The sequence below is a fragment of the Aquarana catesbeiana genome, linkage group LG11 (assembly GCF_042186555.1).
Source record: "Aquarana catesbeiana isolate 2022-GZ linkage group LG11, ASM4218655v1, whole genome shotgun sequence".
NCBI classification, from domain to species: Eukaryota; Metazoa; Chordata; class Amphibia; order Anura; family Ranidae; genus Aquarana; species Aquarana catesbeiana.
The window spans coordinates 53,838,086-53,860,226 of record NC_133334.1 but is presented as its reverse complement, the minus strand read 5'-3'; the positions used below and the strand labels follow the sequence as shown (position 1 = coordinate 53,860,226).

Here is a 22,141-nt window from a genome sequence, read left to right as displayed (position 1 = left end):
TGGCGCGAACGGCCCATATCGTTCGCAATTCGGCGAACGGGCGAACAGCCGATGTTCGAGTCGAACATGGGTTCGACTCGAACACGAAGCTCATCCCTATAGAGGAATTCAAGGCACCATTCGGCAGTCAATTCTGCCGCAACGGCAGCCTGCAAGGGTATTACTAAAGCCATTGTGGGGCTGATGGGGATAGCAATAGTAGAGGTGGGATGTTTTGTGGAACTGTAAAGGTTAAGAAATCCAGATTTAAATAATTAAAATGAATACACCATGACACTTTTATATATTATTTATTCAAGTACATTTGTCTGTAGTGTAGGCACTATGAGGTTGATTTGCTAAAACTGGAGAGTGCAAAATGTGGAGCAGCTATGCATGGTAGCCAATCAGCTTCTAACATCAGTTTATTCAATTAAGCTTGGACAATAAAACCTGGAAGCTTTTTCAAATGACAATATACAACATTCAAATAAAGGAAACATTGCAGTCTTCTTACTTTTTTTTTTAAAGCCATTAGTAGTATTTGGTTAATTTTATGATTTATGCTGAGATATAGAGAAGCAGTAGGTGGGTTGAAAAAGATAATCGGATCAGGTTGTCATATACACTAAAGGGCTGGTTCACACCACAAAAACACACTCCAGATCTGTTCCTGATGCGTTTTTGCATGCGCGTTTTTAACGCGTTCCGGTGTGTTTTGGGTGCGTTTCCAGATGCATTTCAGGTGCTTTTTTTCTTCTTTTTTCCTGTTTTTTTTTTTTACTATACTAGGGTCCAGTGCACTTTTGATGCGTTCCAGTTAGTTTTTTATGCATTTTACTGCGTTCCAGTACAGTCCAGTGCAGGAAAAATTAAGCATATTCTACTTTTTTTCTGGATATGGAACGCCCTGGAACTGACCGCACTGGTGTGAACTATGCCATTGGAAACCATATAAAGTACTTTCCATGCGTTTTTGATTCAGAAACAAATGCACTGGATTGCATGTGGTGTGAACTAGTTCTTATTAGTGCGCCACTTGTTAGCTATAGAGTCATATTTAGCAATGATTATTAAGGTCTAAATGTATAGTAATGCAGCTATTTTTGATGTCTCATGGGGAACCTTGAAAAAAAAATATACTCTCTCTCTATATATATATATATATATACTCGCGCTGATGGTGAACAAATGAAGTGATAAATAGTGAATGTAGCTGCTATACACAAAGTGCTAGACACTTGAACAAAGTAAATGAATAAATAAAGCGCTCACAAACATAAACACATTATAAATGGAAAACATTAAAACATAAAGTCCATAAAATAACTGAAAAAAAGCTTCAAATCCGCTGCGCAGAAAGTGCAAAAATGTTTCAGAAATTTTCAGGCATACCGCAACACCCCCACATGTGTCCCCACTCACCGGATCACAACGACCCCCAGCTTTTCAGTCTGAGGGTCACTTCAGACTTATGATGATATCCAAAGATGGCAGATTTAGTATTGAAACTTGATAACAGAAAATTCTTTAGAATGGTCACAAACTTCTTTAAGATGATTTCTCAGCCATATAAACAGGTACCCAAAATGAAAAAGATGGACTGATAGTGAAGTACAGCTAAGAGCAGGTTTTATTGCACATGGGAATGCATACTTACAGACGTAAGTTAAAAACAGGCATAAAATACAGCAAACACCGTTCCTGGCGTTCTTTCCAAGAGACCGGAAGTGACGTCAATCGCGCCGGAAGTTGCGTCAATGCATTTCGCCCTCCCACAGGGCGTCATCAAAGGACCAAAATGCAGGAGGGCGAAATGCATTGACGCAACTTCCGGCACGATTGCGTCACTTCCGGTCTCTTGGAAAGAACGCCAGGAACGGCGTTTGCTGTATTTTACGCCTGAAAATTTCTGACACATTTTTGCACTTTCTGCACAGCAGATTTGAAGCTTTTCAATTATTTTATGGACTTTATGTTTTGATGTTTTCCATTTATAATGTGTTTATGTTTGTGAGTGCTTTATTTATTCATGGCTTACCTTACCTAAAGGCAGCTGAGTAGTTACCACCATAGAAGTCAGTGTTTCTGATTTTAAAAATAGTTTTTATAACATGACCCAAAAATATAAGAAGTAATGCCTAAGGGCCCATTCACATTAGAACTCTGTGCACTCTAACACACACACATGCACTTGCGCACATTGCTTTAACCACTTCAGCCCCGGAAAGGATTTACCCCCTTAATGACCAGGCCATTTTTTGCAATATGTCACTGCGTCGCTTTATCTGACAATTGCGTGGTCGTGTGACGCGGTACCCAAACAAAACGTATGTACTTTTTTTGCCACAAATAGAGCTTTCTTTTGGTGGTATTTGATCACCTCTGCGGTTTTTAGTTTTTGCGCTATAAAAAAAAGCGACAATTTTGAAAAAATAAAACAATATTTTTTACTTTTTGCTATAATAAATATCCCAAAAACGTTTAGGCCAATATGTACTCTTCTACATATTTCTGATAAAAAAAAATTGCAAAAAGCGTATATTGATTGGTTTGTGCAAAAGTTAGTGTTTGCAAAATAGGGAATAGATTTATGGCATTTTTATTATATTTTTTTTTCTACTAGTAATGGTGGTGATCAGCAATTTTTAGCGGGACTGCGGCAGACAAATCGGACACTTTTGACACTTTTTTGGGACCAGTGACATTTATACACCAATCAGAGCTAAAAATAGCCATCGATTACTGTATAAATTACACTGGCAGGAAAGGGGTTAACATTAGGGGGCGATCAAGGGGTTAAATGTGTACCCTAAGGAGGTGTTTCTAACTGTGGTGGGGAGGGGACTGACAGAGAGCAGAGAGAGATCGCTTCGCTATACTCCCCTGTCAGAACGGGGATCTGTATTTTTACATTGACAGATCCCGGTTCTGGCTCTCGGTGGAGCGATCGCGGGTGGCCGGCGGACATCGTGGCTACTGGCCACATGGTGCCTGCTATTTCTCTTAAAGTGGCCGACATACACCTACGCCGATTCGCACAGCCGTGCCAACCTGCCGCAGTATAATGATGGTGGCTGGTCGGCAAGCGGTTAATTTGTGCGGCAGTGCAAATCAATTAAAGTGCACGCAGTAACACATGCATTTGCGGAGCTTGTGCACAGAAATCTTAATAAATATCAAGATGTTAATAAATAGTAACCACTTTAAGACCGGCTAACGTACATATAGTGGTTATACTGGGATGATGTCTGCAGCTACAGGCAATATCTTGGTATTGTTTTTATAGCTAAGATAAAGGAAAATGCTGCGCTACCCAAAACCAAAACAAGACAAAAATGTGACAAGTGCCACAGTGCCGGCCTGAGAGGGAAGGGACCCTCTCAGGCCAGCACTGTGGCATCGCTCTGCACTCACTGGTGAGGCTTGAGCGCGTATTACTGTGCCGTGGCCAAATGAGATGAGTGACATGGATACCCCGCTTTAATCATCACTTCCATCCCCCCGTTTGTCCAACTATCTATTTCGGGCAACCCTTATGAACATTATGTACCTTGGTGCCAAAGTGACTACTTGGGTGACACCTTAAGATATTCCAGGCATTTGCTGCCGTGTAGTACGATGGGGCTCGATTCAGGGGGGCGTGGTTTGGCTGCGTCGGAGACGACCGCCAATCATTAGGAGCTGGGCGTGACGAGGATGTCTCCACAGCGGGCCCGCTCCCTCTGCGCATGTACGGAGTGGAGCACAAGCTTCCCATGTGGGAGTTAACTCGCCACCAGCAGCCAATTGGTCCTGACGCACCCTTCGTGCAGCAGGGTTGACGTCAGCCTTTGTCGGCCGGCTGATTCCTCTATTATATGCGAGGCTTGGCGCGCAGGCTCATTGCGGTTGGGTGGATGAGACACCAGCGGCGGATTGGCTGCTGGCTGCCTCCCCCCCCCTCTGCAATGTGGATGTGAGGCCTGGAACGCAGGCTGGATGGATTTTACAGTACCTGGGGTTTTTGTGTGATGTATGACTATCAAACATATATGCTGTGATCCCCTCTCACATTTCTGGTCCATAAGCCATGCTATCTCATACCAAATATACATTGTTTATGAATGTTAATGATGGTATTAAATTCCTACTTCCGGTTCCGCCATGATGGGGTCGGTCCCGGTTAATTTGTTAGTTTTTTTACAGTCTATAAGTAAGTGCAATGTGGGGAGGCTGCTTTATGCCCTTGTTAAAGACTGTGTAGTCGAAACGCGTAGGCGCCTCCAGCTTCCCACATTGCCAATTTTATTTGTCTGTGATCACTTTTAGCCTATTTGGATTTTATCCAATAAAACTATATTTTTGACCTACACCATGTGGAGTGCCTTTTTTTCTTCCTCCATGGCACTACTCCGGATTGTTCCTGTTTGACCATCCCGCTGTGATACTGAAGGGTGTGCGTGACAGTGGCTCAACTCCTGTTCAAGACGGCTACTCTTCACTGGCGACCGTGACCCACAGGACAACATTCATTTGGACATCTCGGAAGACCATCCCCTATGCTCTATTGACGCACTGCTATACGGCATGTGCGTCCTACGGATCTGGTAAGGGTACCCAACTCTTTTTAATTTGAAGATTTACGTGCTCTATCATCTGTGGTCGCCTTACCATTTGAGTGTCTACCCACCCCCCCAGGGTTCATGGTACCCCACTCTTGGAGAAGACCTCTACTTACCTCATATATCATAGACTGTGGTCCTTTGCTGTCTCACATTTCACTATAGTTTATTTTACTAACCACATTGTTTATTTTATTTGGCCTGTAATTTTATATTTTATATTGTTTATATTTTAGCGCTGCACTTTATTATATATACTATTGTTTTTATAGCTACCAATTCTGTTTTGTGTAAAAGCAATCCTAGCGGCTAATATAATCCATTCGAAAATATAATCAGAGAGATTGAACAGCTTGTGTGTATAAAGTATTGTAGGACTGGCATCCATAAGAACTCCCCTCAGCTGGTAGACCCAAACATCTAAATCATTTATAAAAGATATGATGGAACTAGCTATGCATTACTGATTTTGTGCCAGGTTGTGCGTACTTATTTATGGGATACTGGGAGTGACACTACATAGTGTTTTATGATCGTTACATTGACAATATTATAGTCACCTGGGATGGCCTGTGGGAGAGTATATTCTCCTTTGTGTCTTATTGCAATGCCAACTCATCTAATATCAATTTTACATATATAGCAGATCCTGGTTTCCTTGTTTTCTTTTTAGATCTAGTACTGTCTACGGATGAAAAAGGCAGGAAAATATAATTTTCAAAACGTATTTAATAAAAGGCAAGAAATTCATATTTACGTCATAAAAGCTGCCATCAGCCACAATGGAAGAGGAACATCCCTTTCAGTCGGTTCCAGAGAATGGATCAAAAGTTACTATTAGAGACATGTCCATGTTCCTCTACATACAAGGCACATATTGTTGCTTTTCCTGCAATGTAAATGTATTACTTATGATAAGAAGGTTTTCAATAAATATAAAGGTAAAACCTATAGCATCATGTTTATAAATTACTGCATAGTTCTGTATATTTGGGCTCTAATTGTTCCACTCAGTTTGCTGTATATGGGCTAAGATGCCCTTGTGGCCCTATATATATATACACTATATTGTCAAAAGTATTGGGAAGCCTGCCTTTACACGCGCATGAACGTTAATGGCATCCCAGTCTTAGTCCGTAGGGTTCAATATTGAGTTGGCCCACCCTTTGCAGCTATAACAGCTTCAACTCTTCTGGGAAGGTTGTCCACAAGGTTTAGGAGTGTGTTTATGGGAATGTTTGACCATTCTTTCAGAAGCACATTTGTGACGTCAGGCACTGATGTTGGATGAGAAGGCTTGGCTCACAGTCTCTGCTCTAATTCATCCCGACCTTAACCCGTTCTATCGGGTTGAGGTCGGGACTCTGTGCAGGCCAGTCAAGTTCCTCCACCCCAAACTTGCTCATCCATGTCTTTATGGACCTTGCTTTGTGCACTGGTCCAAATCATTTGGTGGAGGGGGGATTATGGTGTTAGGTTGTTTTTCAGGGATTGAGCTTGACCCCTTAGTTCCAGTGAAGGGAACTCTTAACGTGTAACTCCACTTTTGTTGAGAAAAAAAATATTCCCCTCTGGGTGATCTATGTACATTACAAGGATTTTAACAAACTTTGTTGCAGATTTCTACCTTTTGTTATTCTGAAGAAATTCCTGTGTGTTTGTCTGTATCCATGTGGGAAAGTGAATCTAATGGGAGTGGTTTCATAATTATCAATCAGCTGTGCACCTACAGGGCTCCAATGGGGAAAGCTGCTTCACCTGCATCCCTTTAGATGTGATTTCCTATTGGAATCACGTCTATCTCTCCAAAAAATACATTTTTGTTGTTGCAGGGGGTGTCTGAAATCTGACTTGTATCTTAGGGCAGACGTCTGGGAAAACTGGTGAACCAATCACACAAGCAAGAAATTATGTTTCTGTGGGGTATTCTGTACACATTTTGCATTTTCAGAAAATTACAGCGGCTGCAGATTGAAAAGGAATAACATTCAATAACAATATGACTTGTCGCAATTGTATACGCTATATTACTTTTTCTTTATTTGCTACTTTTTTCCCCACGTAAGTCGAGTTATCCTTTAGGCCTCAGCATACCAAGACATTTTGAACAAATTCATGCTCCTAACTGTGTGGGAACAGTTTGGGGATGGCCCCTTCCTGTTCCAACATGACTGCGCACCAGTGCACAAAGCAAGGATGAGCGAGTTCGGGGTGGAATAACTTGACTGACCTGCACAGAGTCCTGACCTCAACCGTATAGAACACCTTTGGGATGAATTAGAGAGGAGACTGCGAGCCAGGCCTTCTTATCCAACATCAGTACCTGACCTCACAAATGCACTTCTGGAAGAATGGTCAAACATTCCCATAGACACACTCCTAAACCTTGTGGACAGCCTACCCAGAAGAGTTGAAGCTGATATAGCTGCAAAGGGTGGGCCAACTCAATATTGAACCCTACAGACTAAGACTGGGATTCCTTTAAAGTTCATGTGTGTCCCAATACTTTTGACAATATAGTGTATGTGGGAAGAACCTATATTGCACGATTAAATAAAGTGTTTTGTACCTTTTTTAAGGGGACAAGCAGCAGTGGTGGCTCTTGTTCACTATGTATATATTGTCCTGTTATCTAAAATATTCTTTAAAGAGGTTACCTCCATTTTCAAGTTGTACCTATAGGTAAGCTTATAATAAGACTTATAGATAAATATCTCCTAAACGTGCACTGTTTTGAAGATATTTACTTTGTACTGCACCGATGATGTAATGGGCGCATGCACTGTGAAGAAATGGCCCTCCGTGCCGTTTCTTCACTAGCGAGTGCCGGGCCTGGCGGCTCCCACGCGATACCAATGTCTAAAAAAATTATTAAATTATGAACTTTGGGTCGGTGCTGTCACTTAAAGTATTTTTAAAGCCCAAACATTTTTACCTTATTGCATTAAGGTAAAAATGTTTGGGCTTTAAAAATACTTTAAGTGACAGCACCGACCCAAAGCTCATAATTCTTCCCCTTTTTTATACTTTTTATCCTGTCAGCAGGAAGAACCACAGTGTACATAGGGGGACAAGGAAATCAACACTTCTGGAAGTGTTGATTTCTGCTAGCAGCAATTTTTTGGCTTCTTTTCAGTGGCATTCAGCACCACAAGTGCAGAAGTACAGTAAGCGTTTACTAGAAACACTTTTATTCAACTTTGATGTTAGTTACAACCTGTTAGATACCTTAGAATAGCATAACACATTAATCTGAAGAGTCCAAGCAGTAGCATTTTACTACTATTCCGATTACCAAAGAAGTGGCCACTACTCCGGTTACCGAAACAGAAATGGCCACCACCGTGGTCTTACTTCCTGACGAGGATTCCATTACATTGGCTGCAGAAACAATGAAAAATAGATATCAAGAGATACACTGACAATGTTAACAGCATTAACATCTAGTTTGGTAATTATGACATCAGCCAAAAGAAAAACAAAATATACACAGCTGGTAAAAGAAGTATTGAACACGTCACTATTTTTCTAGGAAAATATATTTCTGAAGGTGCTATTGACATGAAATTTTTACCACATGTTGGTAACAACAAATGCAATCCATACATATAAAGTAATCAAAACAAATAAGTTTGGAAAATAAATTATGTGTAATAAAATGGAATGACACAGAGAAAAACTATTTAACACATGAAGAGTGAGATGCAAAGTGAGATGCAAAAAGGCATTGAAAGCCGAGATAAGAAAAATGAGGGGAATAACTGTGCTACGGTGAAATACATAAACAATAACAATTATAGCCGCGATTCATCTATGTAACACAAACACAGTGAAATTAAATGAGAAAAAAGGGGGGTTGAATCGCGCTAAAACAGATTGGTGATCATACACATCATCACCAAACCAAATATTTAAAACTAAGTGAAGAGTTCCTCTTTAGTGTATACATAATATACAAAACACATGTCAAATGAATAATTAATCCAAAAATAAAATGTTCAAAGTGATAATAAAAAGTCCATGTATAAAAACTAAATCACCCAAGTGATATAAAAGTATCTTAAAAAAGTTCCAAAAAACATAAATTCTTGCTGTGAGAAGAAAAAAGCGTGCTTGCTCCACCACCGTGAAATCAGACTGGCCGCTTACCAGAAACTCACGATCGTTACAGGGAATCAGAGAAAGCACCTGGATGATGTGACTCTATCACGAAACGCCGCGTAGGGCAGAGCGACGTGTTCTCGTCACCTCCCATTGCTGCTGTTGTACCCAGTAGGACGGGCTGTCTGTGAGCTTCCGGCTGGCACTCCAGACTACACTACATGCCTACTATTGTCTACTAACATGTGAGTTTAACCTTTTACTTACCCAATAAAGTCAATGATTTTACACTATATGGAGCCTTTTTTTCTTCTATGACCATATCTGCAATGCTGTGGGCTGATGTCTGAGTACCTGTCAGTGTGAACATCTTTAGCCTGACCCTGCAGTCTTTGATGTCCCACCTCGGTATAAGGTCTCTGATCCATTGGTCGTGGTTCGAAGCAGTATTAACAAACAGCTTTCTCTGATCCTCTGTAACGGGGATCATGAGTTTCTGGTAAGCGGCCAGTCTGATTTCACGGTGGTGGAGCAAGCACGCTTTTTTCTTCTCACAGCAAGAATTTATGTTTTTTGGAACTTTTTTAAGATATTTTATACATGGACTTTTTATTATCACTTTGAACATTTTATTTTTGGATTAATTATTCATTTGACATGTGTTTTGTATATTATGTATACACTAAAGGGGAACTCTTCACTTAGTTCTAAATATTTGGTTTGGTGATGATGTGTATGATCACCAATCTGTTTTAGCGCGATTCAACCCCCCTTGAAATCTATCAGTAAGTACAAAGCAATCCTGCCCCTACTTATTTTACCCACTGTATATGTGGGTGCAGCTGGCTCTCAGCCTGGTGGACCCAACAATATTTTCAAGATCATTCAGGTACTTTGAATGGCTCTGCCCTGTCAGATGATAGCAAGCAATAGCCCGCAACCAGCCAACTCTGGGTCACAGGCAAACAAAAGTAAACTCTTGTGTTTCAAAAGAGAAAAATACTCAAAAAGGTGCGACCATACTGTTCTTTTAAAGCAGCTCTGCCAATGGGAATAAATAGGGGATTTATATCTTTTTTCCTGGTACAACCATATACCTATATCATGAGTTTTCAGTCAGTATTGCATTCCCCATTGAGACAATTGTATTTCTAGCAACCCCCCCCCCCCCCCCCCCCGCCCACTCTAAAATCACCCCTCTTAGCAAAAATCCCTCTCCCCTCAAAATCCCAACTTCTAACACAAATGTGGGCTGTGCTCTCCTCGCACTAGCTCCTCTCCCTCCTGTCTGAACACAGGAGATGACACAGAACTCTCAGATCAAGATTGTGCAGGATTTGATTCCACCTCCTAACCACAATTTCTGCTGCCAGGACAAGAGCATTGTGGGATGGAGATATGGGGCGGGTAATCCAACCCTGGACAGTTTGATCTGATTGTGTTCTGTCTTAACTCCGGTATACAGACAGAAATGAGAGAGCACAGCCCGCACCTCCTCCTGGCTCTCTGAAATGCCCCCCCTGATAAATTGTTTATCTATGCCCACTGTGTCCTTCACTTCATCATGCTAATAGACAGCACATTTTACACAAAGAAGAATGCAGGAAGTTTCTTTTGGATCATAGAAGCTGACCTTTTTGTTTCCTCTGCTTTTTCTTTCCTCCAGTATTTACAACTCGTTATAACTATACATCTGATTTTTTTAAATTTTGCCATGCTAGGCTTGTTCTCACCTGATATGTCAACAGTCACATCCTTCATGTGAATAGGACCCTGAGAGATGACGTGTGGCTGAGTCTCATTCACTAGAGATCTCCTACGTCTGTGGTTTCTGTAGGGGTTTACGGTACAGCCTTCGGTGCAACGAGTATTTGGAGTCATCTTCTTACACAAGATAACCGAGGAGCTTATGAACACCTGAAAGTTCAAAAACATTCATTATGATGTAACATAATATGATATATGATACAGTACATCAACATTGCCTTTCACAGCGTGGTCAGCTCTTAAGCCTCGTACACATGATCGGATTGTTGGCCAACAAAACCGTGGACTGTTGTCTGAAGGGCGTTGGTCTAAACTTGTCTTGCATACACACGGCCACACAATTGTTGGCCAACAAATACGAACGTAGTGACATACTATGTTGTTTTTGAGCTCTTTAGCGCCACCCTTTGGGCTCCTTCTGCTAATTTTGTGTTAGTAGAAGTTTGTTGAGTGTTGATTCGCGCTTTTCATTTCATAATTCAGTTCGTTTCTGAAAGGCCGTTCATCACCCAGACATATTGTGGAATCGGAGGAGATAACGTGTTATTTATTATTGGCCTTGGAGTTATTGCTTTGACATTATTTTTTTGGTTGACTAATGATTTGATTTGGTATATTTTCTATATTTGTAGATGCATAGAATGCACTTTTTGGTTAAGTTCTATTGGCAGATATCATATCTAATTTTATTTGTTTTCTTTTTTTAATGCACAATTTTAAAAAAATACAATGTAAAATTGACAAGGGACACCAACATAGTTGTATCTTTGATCTTAAAAACGACGGGATAATGGTGTTGTGGTAACTTGCCCAAAAAAAAAAAAAAAAAAAAAAAAAAAAAAAAGCATAATAATATTTTTCTTGATATCACTAGAAAAAAAGCCTTGGAAAATTTGTTTGCAATAACTCCATCAGTATCACCAGCAAAACAGCTTCATTATTATCCTAATAAAGAAGAAGAGAATTGTGCGCTGCATTTCGAGATTTCATAATTTGACGCGTCACAAATGTAAATTCTCCATTACGAACTCTAGTTTACAAGACCGACCGCTTCTGGCTCGTCCTTGCTTCTGAGTATGCGTGTTTGTACTTTGGACTTTTGTCTGACGGACTTGTGTACACACGCTCGGAAAATCAGACAACACACATTTGTCCGTGGAAAATTTTAAAACCTGCCATCCAACATTTGTCCGCGGAAAATCTGACAACAATTGTCCAATGGAGCATACACACAGTCGGATTTTCCGCCAACAGCCTGTCATCACACATTTCCTGTTGGAAAATCTGATCGTGTATACGAGGCTTTAGAGAAAATTGGACAAAAAAATACCACTTTCAAAGCGATCATACAATAATCTGATTGTTAGTACACAGCTTTCGATCACAAGTCTTGCAAAATTATCTGAAGGGTCAAACACAAAAAATGTTTCGTGATCACATCCGCTTATTGGTTCTACTTTGCGCTATTTCCAGGAAGTCATCAAAACTGCCACTATATCCTCAGTTTCAGGCCCTATGACCGCTATTTGCAACAATTCCACTAGAGGTTTCCTACATTCTCACTTTACTGACCCCCGCCCCAAGGCATACCAATTCTTCTCTAAGGGCTCCTTCAGCACCAGAGAGGAATTGTCATCTCCAGCTCACCACAATTTACTTCCCTTGCGGTCCTATCTATAACTCTGCCACTTTATCAATGATCTGACCCATAAGGCTGCTTTTTGTAGGTTAGTAAATCCTTTTGAAAAGCTGTGCATGTCTACCTTGCCACAGAGACACCAGATATTGTTCATTTTTTCCTTATTGTTAAGAGTCCAAGTATGAATACATTTCCCACATAATGCATCCGTAGAATAAGGAACTCCCCTCCTCACTCTCTGATAAAGACTGATAAAGACCAGTGCTCGCACAATCAATTTAAGAACACAACTTCAAAGGCTTATTTACATAAGATCTTCCCCCAGGTACCTGACTCTTGCTTGAGGTGTGGTGAGGGCACCGGGACCATGCTCTACATTTGGTGGCATTGCCCCCTGAATCTCCCATTCTGGAAACAGGTTTAAAAGCTGGTGTTAAATATTTTCACATTTCAAGTAGACTTTTCCCCTACTCAATACCTACTTCATCATTTTATTGTACTAGGTCATCCTTACGGCAAATCCCTTTCTATGCATATGATTAATGCTGCTTGAATGTGCATCCCAGTGCTTTGGAAACAAACCCAATCTCCCTTCCTGAAAGACTGGTATCTTAGACTAAATAGACTGGTGGAAATGGAGGAGTTGATTGCTATCTCGAAGGATCGTCTGGATGCTTATTCCAAAATTTGGGCATGCTGGACCCATTTCCAATCCGCCCAGGAATATCAAGCTATCATGGCAATGTGCTGAAGCAACATGGCATTACAAGTTTTTGTATAACGCTTCTCTTTTTCTTCTTTTTTTTAGTTATTTTCGACCTCTACTTAGTGATCTCACAGTTCTGATCACATCCTAGGCAGGAGTGGCCTGGGTCAACCTATTCCCCTCCCTGTCACTCCCTTCCCCCCTCTCCCCCATCTTCTTTTTTTCCTTTCTCACCCCCCCCCCCCCCCCCTTTAACCTCCCCTCACTGTCTTTCTCCCTCTTCTTATCCCTCCCTTTCCACTTTTTTTTTTTCCCTCTTCCCTCCCTTCCTTCAAACTATGCTACATCAACTCATAGACGGTGACAAGACGAAGACTATCACTGATCATCTAAATATAGCGCTGCATATAAAGATAGTAAATGATGAGTGTGTCTTCAGAAAATTTCCAGGGGTTTGGATGCCTAGAGCAGAGTTTTTCCTGAAAGGGCACCTCTGCGGCACACAGCACAAAGACAAAAATATGCCTTAACAGTCTGATCTGACTGTGTTCTGTCTTAACTCCTGTAAGCAGACAGAATGGAGAGAGCTCAGCCCGCACCCCCTCCCGACTCTCTCCTCCCCTCTGCTGCTATCTGTACTATAGTCAGCAACCCAGAAGGCTGCGCAGAGTTATATTTATTGTTGTGTAGTATATTTCATGCTCATGTTACATTAAAAAACAAATTAAATTAATAAAAATATGGAACACATTTTCCAATGTTGCAACCATCAGTTCCTATACCTGACTTTTGACATTTGCTGTTGGCCCGTGCAGACAACCTGTTGAAATCAATTAAATGCCGGCAGCTGTATGGACCTTTACAGTTCTCCACACACGCAGTCTGTGCACTTTGGGATGCATGTGGAGATGTATGCAGGTTTGTGCAGCCGACAGCCTGACATTGATTTCAGCAGGCTGACTGCATGGGTCTTCACAGAACACCTGTGCATCCTGCATGGATGAAGATGGCCCCTTCACAGGACCTGTACGCCCGTGTGATCGAGTCCTAAAAGGAAACGTACCACAATCCTTAAACATTTGGTGCACATGGAGAACTAAGGCCTAAAATTTTTATTTGCAATCACACCCTTCACCCTCCACAGATTCACATTATAAATACCATTAATGGGACTAAATTGTGCTGTTTTTACAGATAAGTATCTCAGAATCCTAAATGTACTTACCTGCTTATAGATTTGAAAAATTGAAGGTGCTTCAATTGAGAACCTGAATACATTCGCTGATCCTGGGTATGTTACTAAAGATTGATCTTTAATACACCTGCAACCATAATAACAATGTAACTGAAACATTTCACAATCCTATTATGAAAGCTGACCACACTATTATCCTCATAAATACTGCAACTCAACAACGCCTCTTTTATAGGCTTTGCCTCCATCTTAGCCTAAATGTCCATGCACATATAGATGTTTACAGGTGTTTAGAGGTAGAAGCATTTAGAGACAGGGAAAAAAACATCACTTGCACATTAGGAGAGGAGCGTTTTGGCAGAAATAATGCCAAACACACCTAAACGCGTGTAAACGTGCCTAAGCACTAGGCACGTTTAGCACTTGAGCATTCATTCATTTCAATGGTCAGGCTCCTCTCCCTTTGGCATCTCATGGGGAAGACCCATTTGACCATTACAGCTAATGTATGAAATGATTGCCTAGGCATGCCTGCCTGGGTGAAGTGAGTCTTCCCCCCTTTTTCTTGGTCAGTTGGAAGCCCCAATGTGTCCAGTGTTGAAACCTCATTACTGGACTGGCTGATGTACTCTTTTTGACACATATGGCTATGCAACTGGACTGAATGATGTACCATTTTTTTCAAAGGGCTAAATAGCTTTTCATGTTACATGCAGAGATCATTAGTGATTGTCGTTGCCACTGATCTGGCACAGAAGTGCTTGGAGTATCTACAGTACTATTGGAACTCTCAAATATTTAACTCGCCAAGACTGCCTTGTATGTCTGATTTTTTTTTTTCTCTTGATCCTCAGCATTACATAAAGCAATCCAACCAGGATACCAGTGGTGTAATTGTGACCCATTATAAAGTGGTTGATATACATCTGATTCCTGATTTATTTGACATAATGATCATAATCATCTCCATAATTTTCTTGAATTTTCTTCAAGACATAGACAAAGAATGTCGACAACGTATCCATCTGTAACTTAGTGGGTTCAAGAGTACCATATCGTGTAACTTATACACTTTTCTGATACAATGAGTTATCAGAAACATGACTGGCTATTTGAAAGGCTTTTTATTTCCAAGATGGTCTTGCTGCTAAAATATAAAATCTCTTTAAATAAAGTTTTTTTTGTAATTTTCAGTTTTGGATTTGTTTAAAGTGGAATTCCAGCCACAGACATCAACTTTGTTTAGGCTGGCCATACATAGATCAAAATTGGGCCGGTTCAGCTGAGACCAGACGAATTTTGTTCCATGTATGGGCAGGCTGATTGTACCCAAGCCAATGCAACAATCTACTTAGGTACAAACAACCTGTTGGATTTTTCTGCATGTGATTACTGCCAGCAGCTATAGCCACTAACAGTAATCATTATATTCTGTACAATAGCACTGCGGGAGGGATTCCATCATCAACACAAACTGTGTTGATGGGGGAATCGGGCAATTTTCTTTGAGCTACTGTTTAATTACCTAATTAGTATACCAGACAGCCAGCACCAAACTTTCAGTGCTGATGCTTTTTATCTACCCCTCCTCTTCCCCTGTCCTGTTACTAGAATAAAGTAGTAAAAAACCTTCTGTGCCACAAGCTCCACAGCCCCCCTTATACTTACCTGAGCCTGATCCCCATCCTGTGATGTGCAGCAGCTCTCTCTGCTCTCTCCTTGAGCAGATTGATAGCGGCAGGGAGCCAAAATCTTCTTTCATAATGTGAGTTTTGTCTGCAGGTCATCTATTTCCATAAGGCACAGGAGAAACATCTCTAAAAGTGTAAAAAAAACAAGCAGGCCCGTCAATATAAAGACCCTGGCAAGATATAATGTAAGTCTTTATATTGATGAGCCTGCTTGTTTTTTCTACAATGTGAGTGGCCTATTTTGCGAATTAATAACATTTTCCTAAAGTCTACACTTAGAGGCGCTTCTCCTTTTCCTTTTGTTTCCCTTTTCATTAATCTGTTCCAAGGATTAGCTTACCCTGGTGGATGGACTTATTGGACTATTTGTTCTATAACTATATACTAGCCATATGAGACTCCATTAATCCAGTTCAATAGACTTTTTGATGTTCCAAGTGTGTGGTTCATTGTGCCTATCCTCCATGTTTACATCCCTTTCCATAACTTCCTGGACTTCCTTATAGCTTCTCCTCTGCTGTTTTCTTTCTAAAGACTACATGTCCTATGGTACCTTACGGAATGCAAGCAGTTTTTCCTGTACTGACTCCGCCTCCCAATTCTCCTCCTCTCAGCACCTCTGTAGTTCAGAAGGCAGGCTCTGTGATATGTTTGACACAGCAGTGCCTACCCAAAGGGTATAGTGAAAACCCGTCACAGAAATAGAGGAAGTAAATGTGTGGGATCATCACAAAGTAAGTTAAAAAAACCTAAAGATCATTCTATTCTAGTGATAGGAGTAGGTTAGAAATACTTGAAATTAAATGTGGAAATTAAAACACCTGCTGGGTCGTGGTGAAACAACTGGCACAGAAATTAATATATGATTTTAAATTTTGACCATAAGTACGCTTTAAAGGACGACACTAGACTGCACATTAAACAGTTACACTAAACTTAACCAAAACCTTACTGATTTGTATGGGGCCTTCTCATGATGCAGACCCAGTGTCTGTGACAACACCATATAAGTCTAATAGGGCTCAGTGTGCAAAACAGGTGAAATGAAGTAAATAGTGCTGCAGGATGTGGCACTGCTATAGAGGTAAGTAAGAAGGTGGGGCAGGGGGTAAAGGCTAATTCAGGAGAGGTGGTGGTAGGGAGGGAGAGGAATAGAATGTCTATGGCCCCTTTCAGTTTTTCAGGCAGACCCGATAAGACCCTCCATTCTCTTCAATGGAGTGACCGGTGTAAACATGTCCATGTCCAGGATCTCAAGACCTAATTTGAGAGGAGCTGCATCCATTTTACCTGGTGTTCCCTTCCACTCTTCTGGCCCTTTTATGTGCCCCGTTCAATGACAGTTGGGTTCCAGTCAGCGCAATAGCTTATTCTTTTTTTGTCCATTTACACCTGCCTACATTTATGCCAATCAGATCTGCTAAAAACAGACAGATGGGGATCCAACGGATCGGATGGTAGTTGGGTGTAAATGGATGGGTGGTCCGTTTACAATCACCCGCCCAGCTCTAGTGGGCTGTGTCCGCTGTGCATAAGCAGAGAAGACACGGACCAGCCATCTCCCTGCTCAGCAGGAATCAGCAGACAGATCCCACGACAAGCAAGCAGACTTCTGCCAGAGTCCACCCCATGAGAAAAAGGCCTCAGCCTAAATTTACAGTTTTCCCTACTCCACTATGTCGCTTCCTCTTTAGGCCTGTACAGGCTTTTTTTTTTTTTTTTTTTTTTTTTTTTAAGTAACAACTAAATCAAGTGGGATAAGTGATTTTTTTTTCAATCAATTTTTAAATCATTTGTCAATGACAAGATTGCAGAGACAACTGTAGACACTTTTAGACAGCTGTGTCCACAGTCTACCTACAGCAATAAGCAACAGTTGAAAATTTCTGTTTGAATATAATGAATACTTCAAAAGAAATGAAACAAAATAGGTAGTAGACACTATTTAAAATGTTCATAGTTTCACTAGTCAGGCCTTAGAAGACTCAGATGGTATTTCAAAACAGATCTAATTACAATTCTGGTGTGTATAACAGTATAGCACAAACATACCCATCCTGGATGATGGAATAAAAGACAGGACCAGAAGGATCGTCATGTGGTGTGGCCTTGCAGGACTCCACAAATAACTCAATGTCAGGAACTGGCGATGAGACTTGAATCTCCAAGTAAAGTCGTTCCCCCCGTTGGACTGCAGAAAGGTTCTGTCTCGAGTTCACAAAATGTTTATCAGTGAAGAACTGGAACGTGAAGGTGAAGACACCAAAGCCTGTCTCGGTGTACATGTAAGTCTTCCTTTGGGTGTGAAGCAAAGTTGATATCTGGTTCACATTTGTGATACCATTAATAGTGGCCAAAAGTGCATCATGAGTTTCCTGTTTTTCCTACAAAAGAACAAAAACAAAATACTGCTATACCAACGTACAAAGAGAAGTTATTTTACAAACACTGACACAAACAGTCCACTTTTAGGTAACAAGAGAAAGGAAGCCGCACTCCATTAAAAGACTTGTGTATGTTTATTGATAGGGTTGCACTGATACCAGTATCGGTATTGGTGCCGATACTAAGCATTTGCACGAGTATTGGTACTCCTGCAAATGCAAGGATACCTGAAAACGATACTTTCAGGCTCGGTTCTTTGAGCTCTCAGTGGGTCTCCCCCACTGACAGCTGAAATGTAAAAAGAAATGGGAATTATCAGTTGTTAAGTAGCGGGACCGCTGCGTCCTTAACAACCAATGGCTCATTCAGGTGTTAGTGGGATTCCCCTGTTGACAGCTGAAGTGTTAAAGAAGTCCGGCAATAGGAGCTGTCAAAAAAGAAAAAAAAATCAGTCCGGCAATGTTTATCAACAACATTGCTCAGCCACTGAAACACTAAAATAAAAAGAAACATTGTTTCTGTTTGTATCTATCCGTTTCTTCATCTACAGATCAAAGGGAACTTTGTTCTGCTGATGAAGTCAGTTTAAAGCAACCTGTCAAGTAAAAAGAAAACATTTTTGTGTTTTTTATTAAATGTTTCTCTGTTTAACCCCTTATTAACCCTTAATTTACTCTAATCAGCCTTAACTCCCTATTTTCCTCCATTTAATTATTATTTTCCTGCTGTGTTTTTTTTGTTACTTCTATTTTATTAACAATTAAAACTTTTTTTTGTTTGCTTTGTTAGTTAATATTTTTACATATATTTAACATATATTTACACATTTCATATGGAAAAAGTTCAAAATTTAAAAAAATACATTTATTTCATTTGTAAATACAGTTTCAATGCTTTGTACCTTTGCTGACAGCTTAAGTGAAAACAAAACAGTTGCGGTAGGTATCAGTAATTGGTATTGGTGAGTACTAAAAAAAAAAAAACGGTACTCGTAAAAAAAATGGTATTGGTGCATCCCTATTTTTTGAAATATGATCAACATGTATAAATTCATAAGTGGTCAATATAGTGAACTTGGTTTTGAGTTATTCACTTTAAGATCATCACAGAGGACAAAGGGGCACTCTTACATCTGGAGGAAAAGAGATTTAATCTCCAAATACGGAAAGATTTCTTCACAGTAAGAGCTGTAAAAATGTGGAACAGACTGCCTCAAGAGCTGGTTCTGGCCAGCTCAGTAGATTGTTTTAAAAAAGGCCTTGGTTCTTTCCCCGTATACTGGCATTTATAGGTACAGTTGATCCAGGGAATATCCGATTGCCTTGGGGGATCAGGAAGGAATTTTTCCCCCTGCTAAAGCAAATTGGATCATGCGTTATTGTTTTTTTTTGCCTTCCTCTGGATCAACTGTGGGTCCCTTTATTGACTGAACAAGATGGACCTGTGTCTTTTTTCAACCAGACTAATAATGTAACTATGTAATATAGCATGCACAAAAGCTGATCCACTTTGCCCACAAATCCTAATGTGTTTCACTCCATCCGGAGCGTACTCTAAAAATAAGCTGAGGATAAGATGAAACACGTTAGAGGTGGACCAGCTTGTGCATGCTATTTTTCAACACACACAAGGCTTTTAATGGAGAACGGCTTACTTTCTGCTCTTGAAAGTGGGTTTGATGAAACGTCCAGCAACCACTGGAGGACTGCACCCAGTGTCAGAGGAGTGAGGGAGAGGTAGGCCAGGAGCAGGACAGAATACCTGGTAGTAAAGTCAATCATTGGAAAAATTGCTGACATGCAGGATTTTTATAACAGAAGAGACCCTAGAAGTCTCTTCTGTCATAAATCTCCTCACTGCCTGTCAGCAAGAAATGCAGTCTGAGCCGCACATGCGCAGCTCTGACAACATTTATGGCCCGCTCTGTATGCTGCTGCAATGTTACTCCTGTGTGCATGCGCAGGAGTGGTGTCGTCCTGGCACAGCCATCCAAGTGGCGGAAGATTGCAAACCCGGAAGAAAGACCAGGCGAAGATGGAAGCTTCCAGAAAAAAAGGGAGAGCCATGACAGCACAATGCTGAAGGGCGGCGTTTGAAGGCCAGTCTGTCATAATGTGCTAGTATGCAGTACATACTATTGTAGTAAATTATGGCTTAAAGCTGCTGGGGAACCCAGTTTTTAAAACTAAGTAGAAAGACTTTACTACCGCTTTAAAACAGAACATTTTCCATCACCAGTTGGTTATGAGAAGATTAACCAACGATCTTAAAGAGATCCTGTCACCTGATTAAAATATTTCAGCTAAAAGAACAAATACCCAACATATAAATGCTTTCTTGCAGTATTTTTCTGTCCTATAAATTATTTTAATTCACCTTCTTTTGAACATGCTGGAAAATTTGACTACTCTAGCATAGCACCCTCCCTTCTTCATGTGAAAACCCTTTGCTCTTCTGGGAGTGTCTAATTACTGCCTGTGCAGCCCCAGCTCCTCCATCAATCCCCTCCCTGTATAACTTTTTATGAAGCAGCCAGGAGAGAAGTAAAGGGGAATAATATAGAGTGTCACTTGAGTCTGCTGGGGCTGTGGACATCACATCCAAGATGGCAGCATTCAGCAGCAGTCACATGGCTCTGGGTATCTACTCGCAGAAGGCTTTTTACAGGTAATTAATGTGTGGAATAACATTATATGCAGATATAGTTCAATCGGAAGACTTCTGTTGAACAGAATGGCCTGGTGATGGAGTCTCATTAAAGTGATCTTGTGCTTTGCTCATGCAGGGCAAAGAAACAACTCCAACCTAAAACTTTTTTTTGTCTTAGTTAAAAATCATCTCTGGTTATAATGCTCACCTTCTCTTCAGCGATGTCCCTACAGTACCTCTTCTATACCACAAGATGCCTTCAGTCCTCCGGGTTGAATGACGCCTGATGTCGGTGTCAGAATAAAGGAGATTTATGAAAGACTGTGCTCTGCATTTTCTGAAAGGTAGTCTTCCTAAAACACCTCTGTCTAAGATTTTTCTGCACAATCAGATACATATGGATTGTTGGGAAGCCACAAAAAAAACTATGCATGTTTGTAGGCAGGTGGTAGAGCAGGTTCCCCTTTAAGGTGCCTCCTACCCCTGGGAGAAGGGTGGGATTAAGTTTAAAGCAGGGTTAGGTTATAAAAACATATCCCAAGCTTTGAACATCTCACGGGGCACTGTTCAATCCATCATCTGAAAATGGAAAGAGTATGGCACAACTGCAAACCTACCAAGACCTGGCCGTCCACCTAAACTGACAGGCCGGGCAAAGAGAGCATTAATCAGAGAAGCAGCCAAGAGGTCCATGGTAACTCTGGAGGAACTGCAGAGATCCACAGCTTAGGTGGGCGAATCTGTCCACAGGACAACTATTAATTGTGCACTCCACAAATCTGGCCTTTATGGAAGAGTGGCAAAAATCCATTGTTGAAAGAAAGCCATAAGAAGTCCCGTTTGCAGTTTGCGAGAAGCCATGTGGGGGACACAGCAAACATGTGGAAGAAGGTGCTTTGGTCAGAGAAGACCAAAATTTTACTTTTTGCCCTAAAAGCAAAACTGTGAAACATGGTGGTGGCATCATCATGCTGTGGGCGTCCTTTTCTTCAGTAGGGACAGGGAAACTGGTTAGAGTTGATGGGAAGATGGATGGAGCCAAATACAAGGCAATCTTAGAAGAAAACCTGTTATGCCGTGTACACACGACCGGACTTTCCGGCAGAAAAGGTCAGACAGAATCATTCCGTTGGACATTCCGATTGTGTGTGGACTTCATCGGACTTTCTCTTTCGAAAATTCTGACGGACCTAGAAATAGAACATGTTTCAAATCTTTCCGACGGAATCAGTTTCTATCGGGAAAACTGCTCATCTGTATGCTGTTCCGACAGACCAAAAACGATGCAAGGGCAGCTATTGGCTACTGGCTATTGAACTTCCTTTTTCTAGTCCCGTCGTACGTCATCATGTTCTAAATGATCGGACTTTGGTGTGATCGTGTGTAGGCAAGTCCGTTTCAGCTGAACTCCGTCGGAACCCTGTC

At 41.0% G+C, this 22,141-nt stretch overlaps 1 protein-coding gene across 16 annotated transcripts in view; it reads right to left on the bottom strand.

The window, feature by feature from the left end:
- Nucleotides 1-22,141, bottom strand: part of LOC141112036 (ZP domain-containing protein-like) — a 146,715-nt gene that overhangs the window by 37,583 nt on the left and 86,991 nt on the right. For 14 of the 16 annotated variants that reach the window (XR_012236500.1, XR_012236507.1, XR_012236509.1 and 11 more), the window contains 5 exons: nucleotides 17,735-18,066; nucleotides 14,022-14,118; nucleotides 10,418-10,601; nucleotides 7,812-7,964; nucleotides 5,341-5,472 (listed from right to left, as the gene is read on the bottom strand). Coding sequence is in view for 2 of the 16 variants with exons in the window: in XM_073604417.1 (XP_073460518.1) it covers nucleotides 7,831-7,964; nucleotides 10,418-10,601; nucleotides 14,022-14,118; nucleotides 17,735-18,066 (747 nt within the window). In the remaining 14 variants the exon portion in view is untranslated. Of the gene's footprint in view, nucleotides 1-5,294; nucleotides 5,473-7,811; nucleotides 7,965-10,417; nucleotides 10,602-14,021; nucleotides 14,119-17,734; nucleotides 18,067-22,141 lie in introns of those variants that run through there. The other 2 variants (XM_073604418.1, XM_073604417.1) reach the window with 2 other exon arrangements.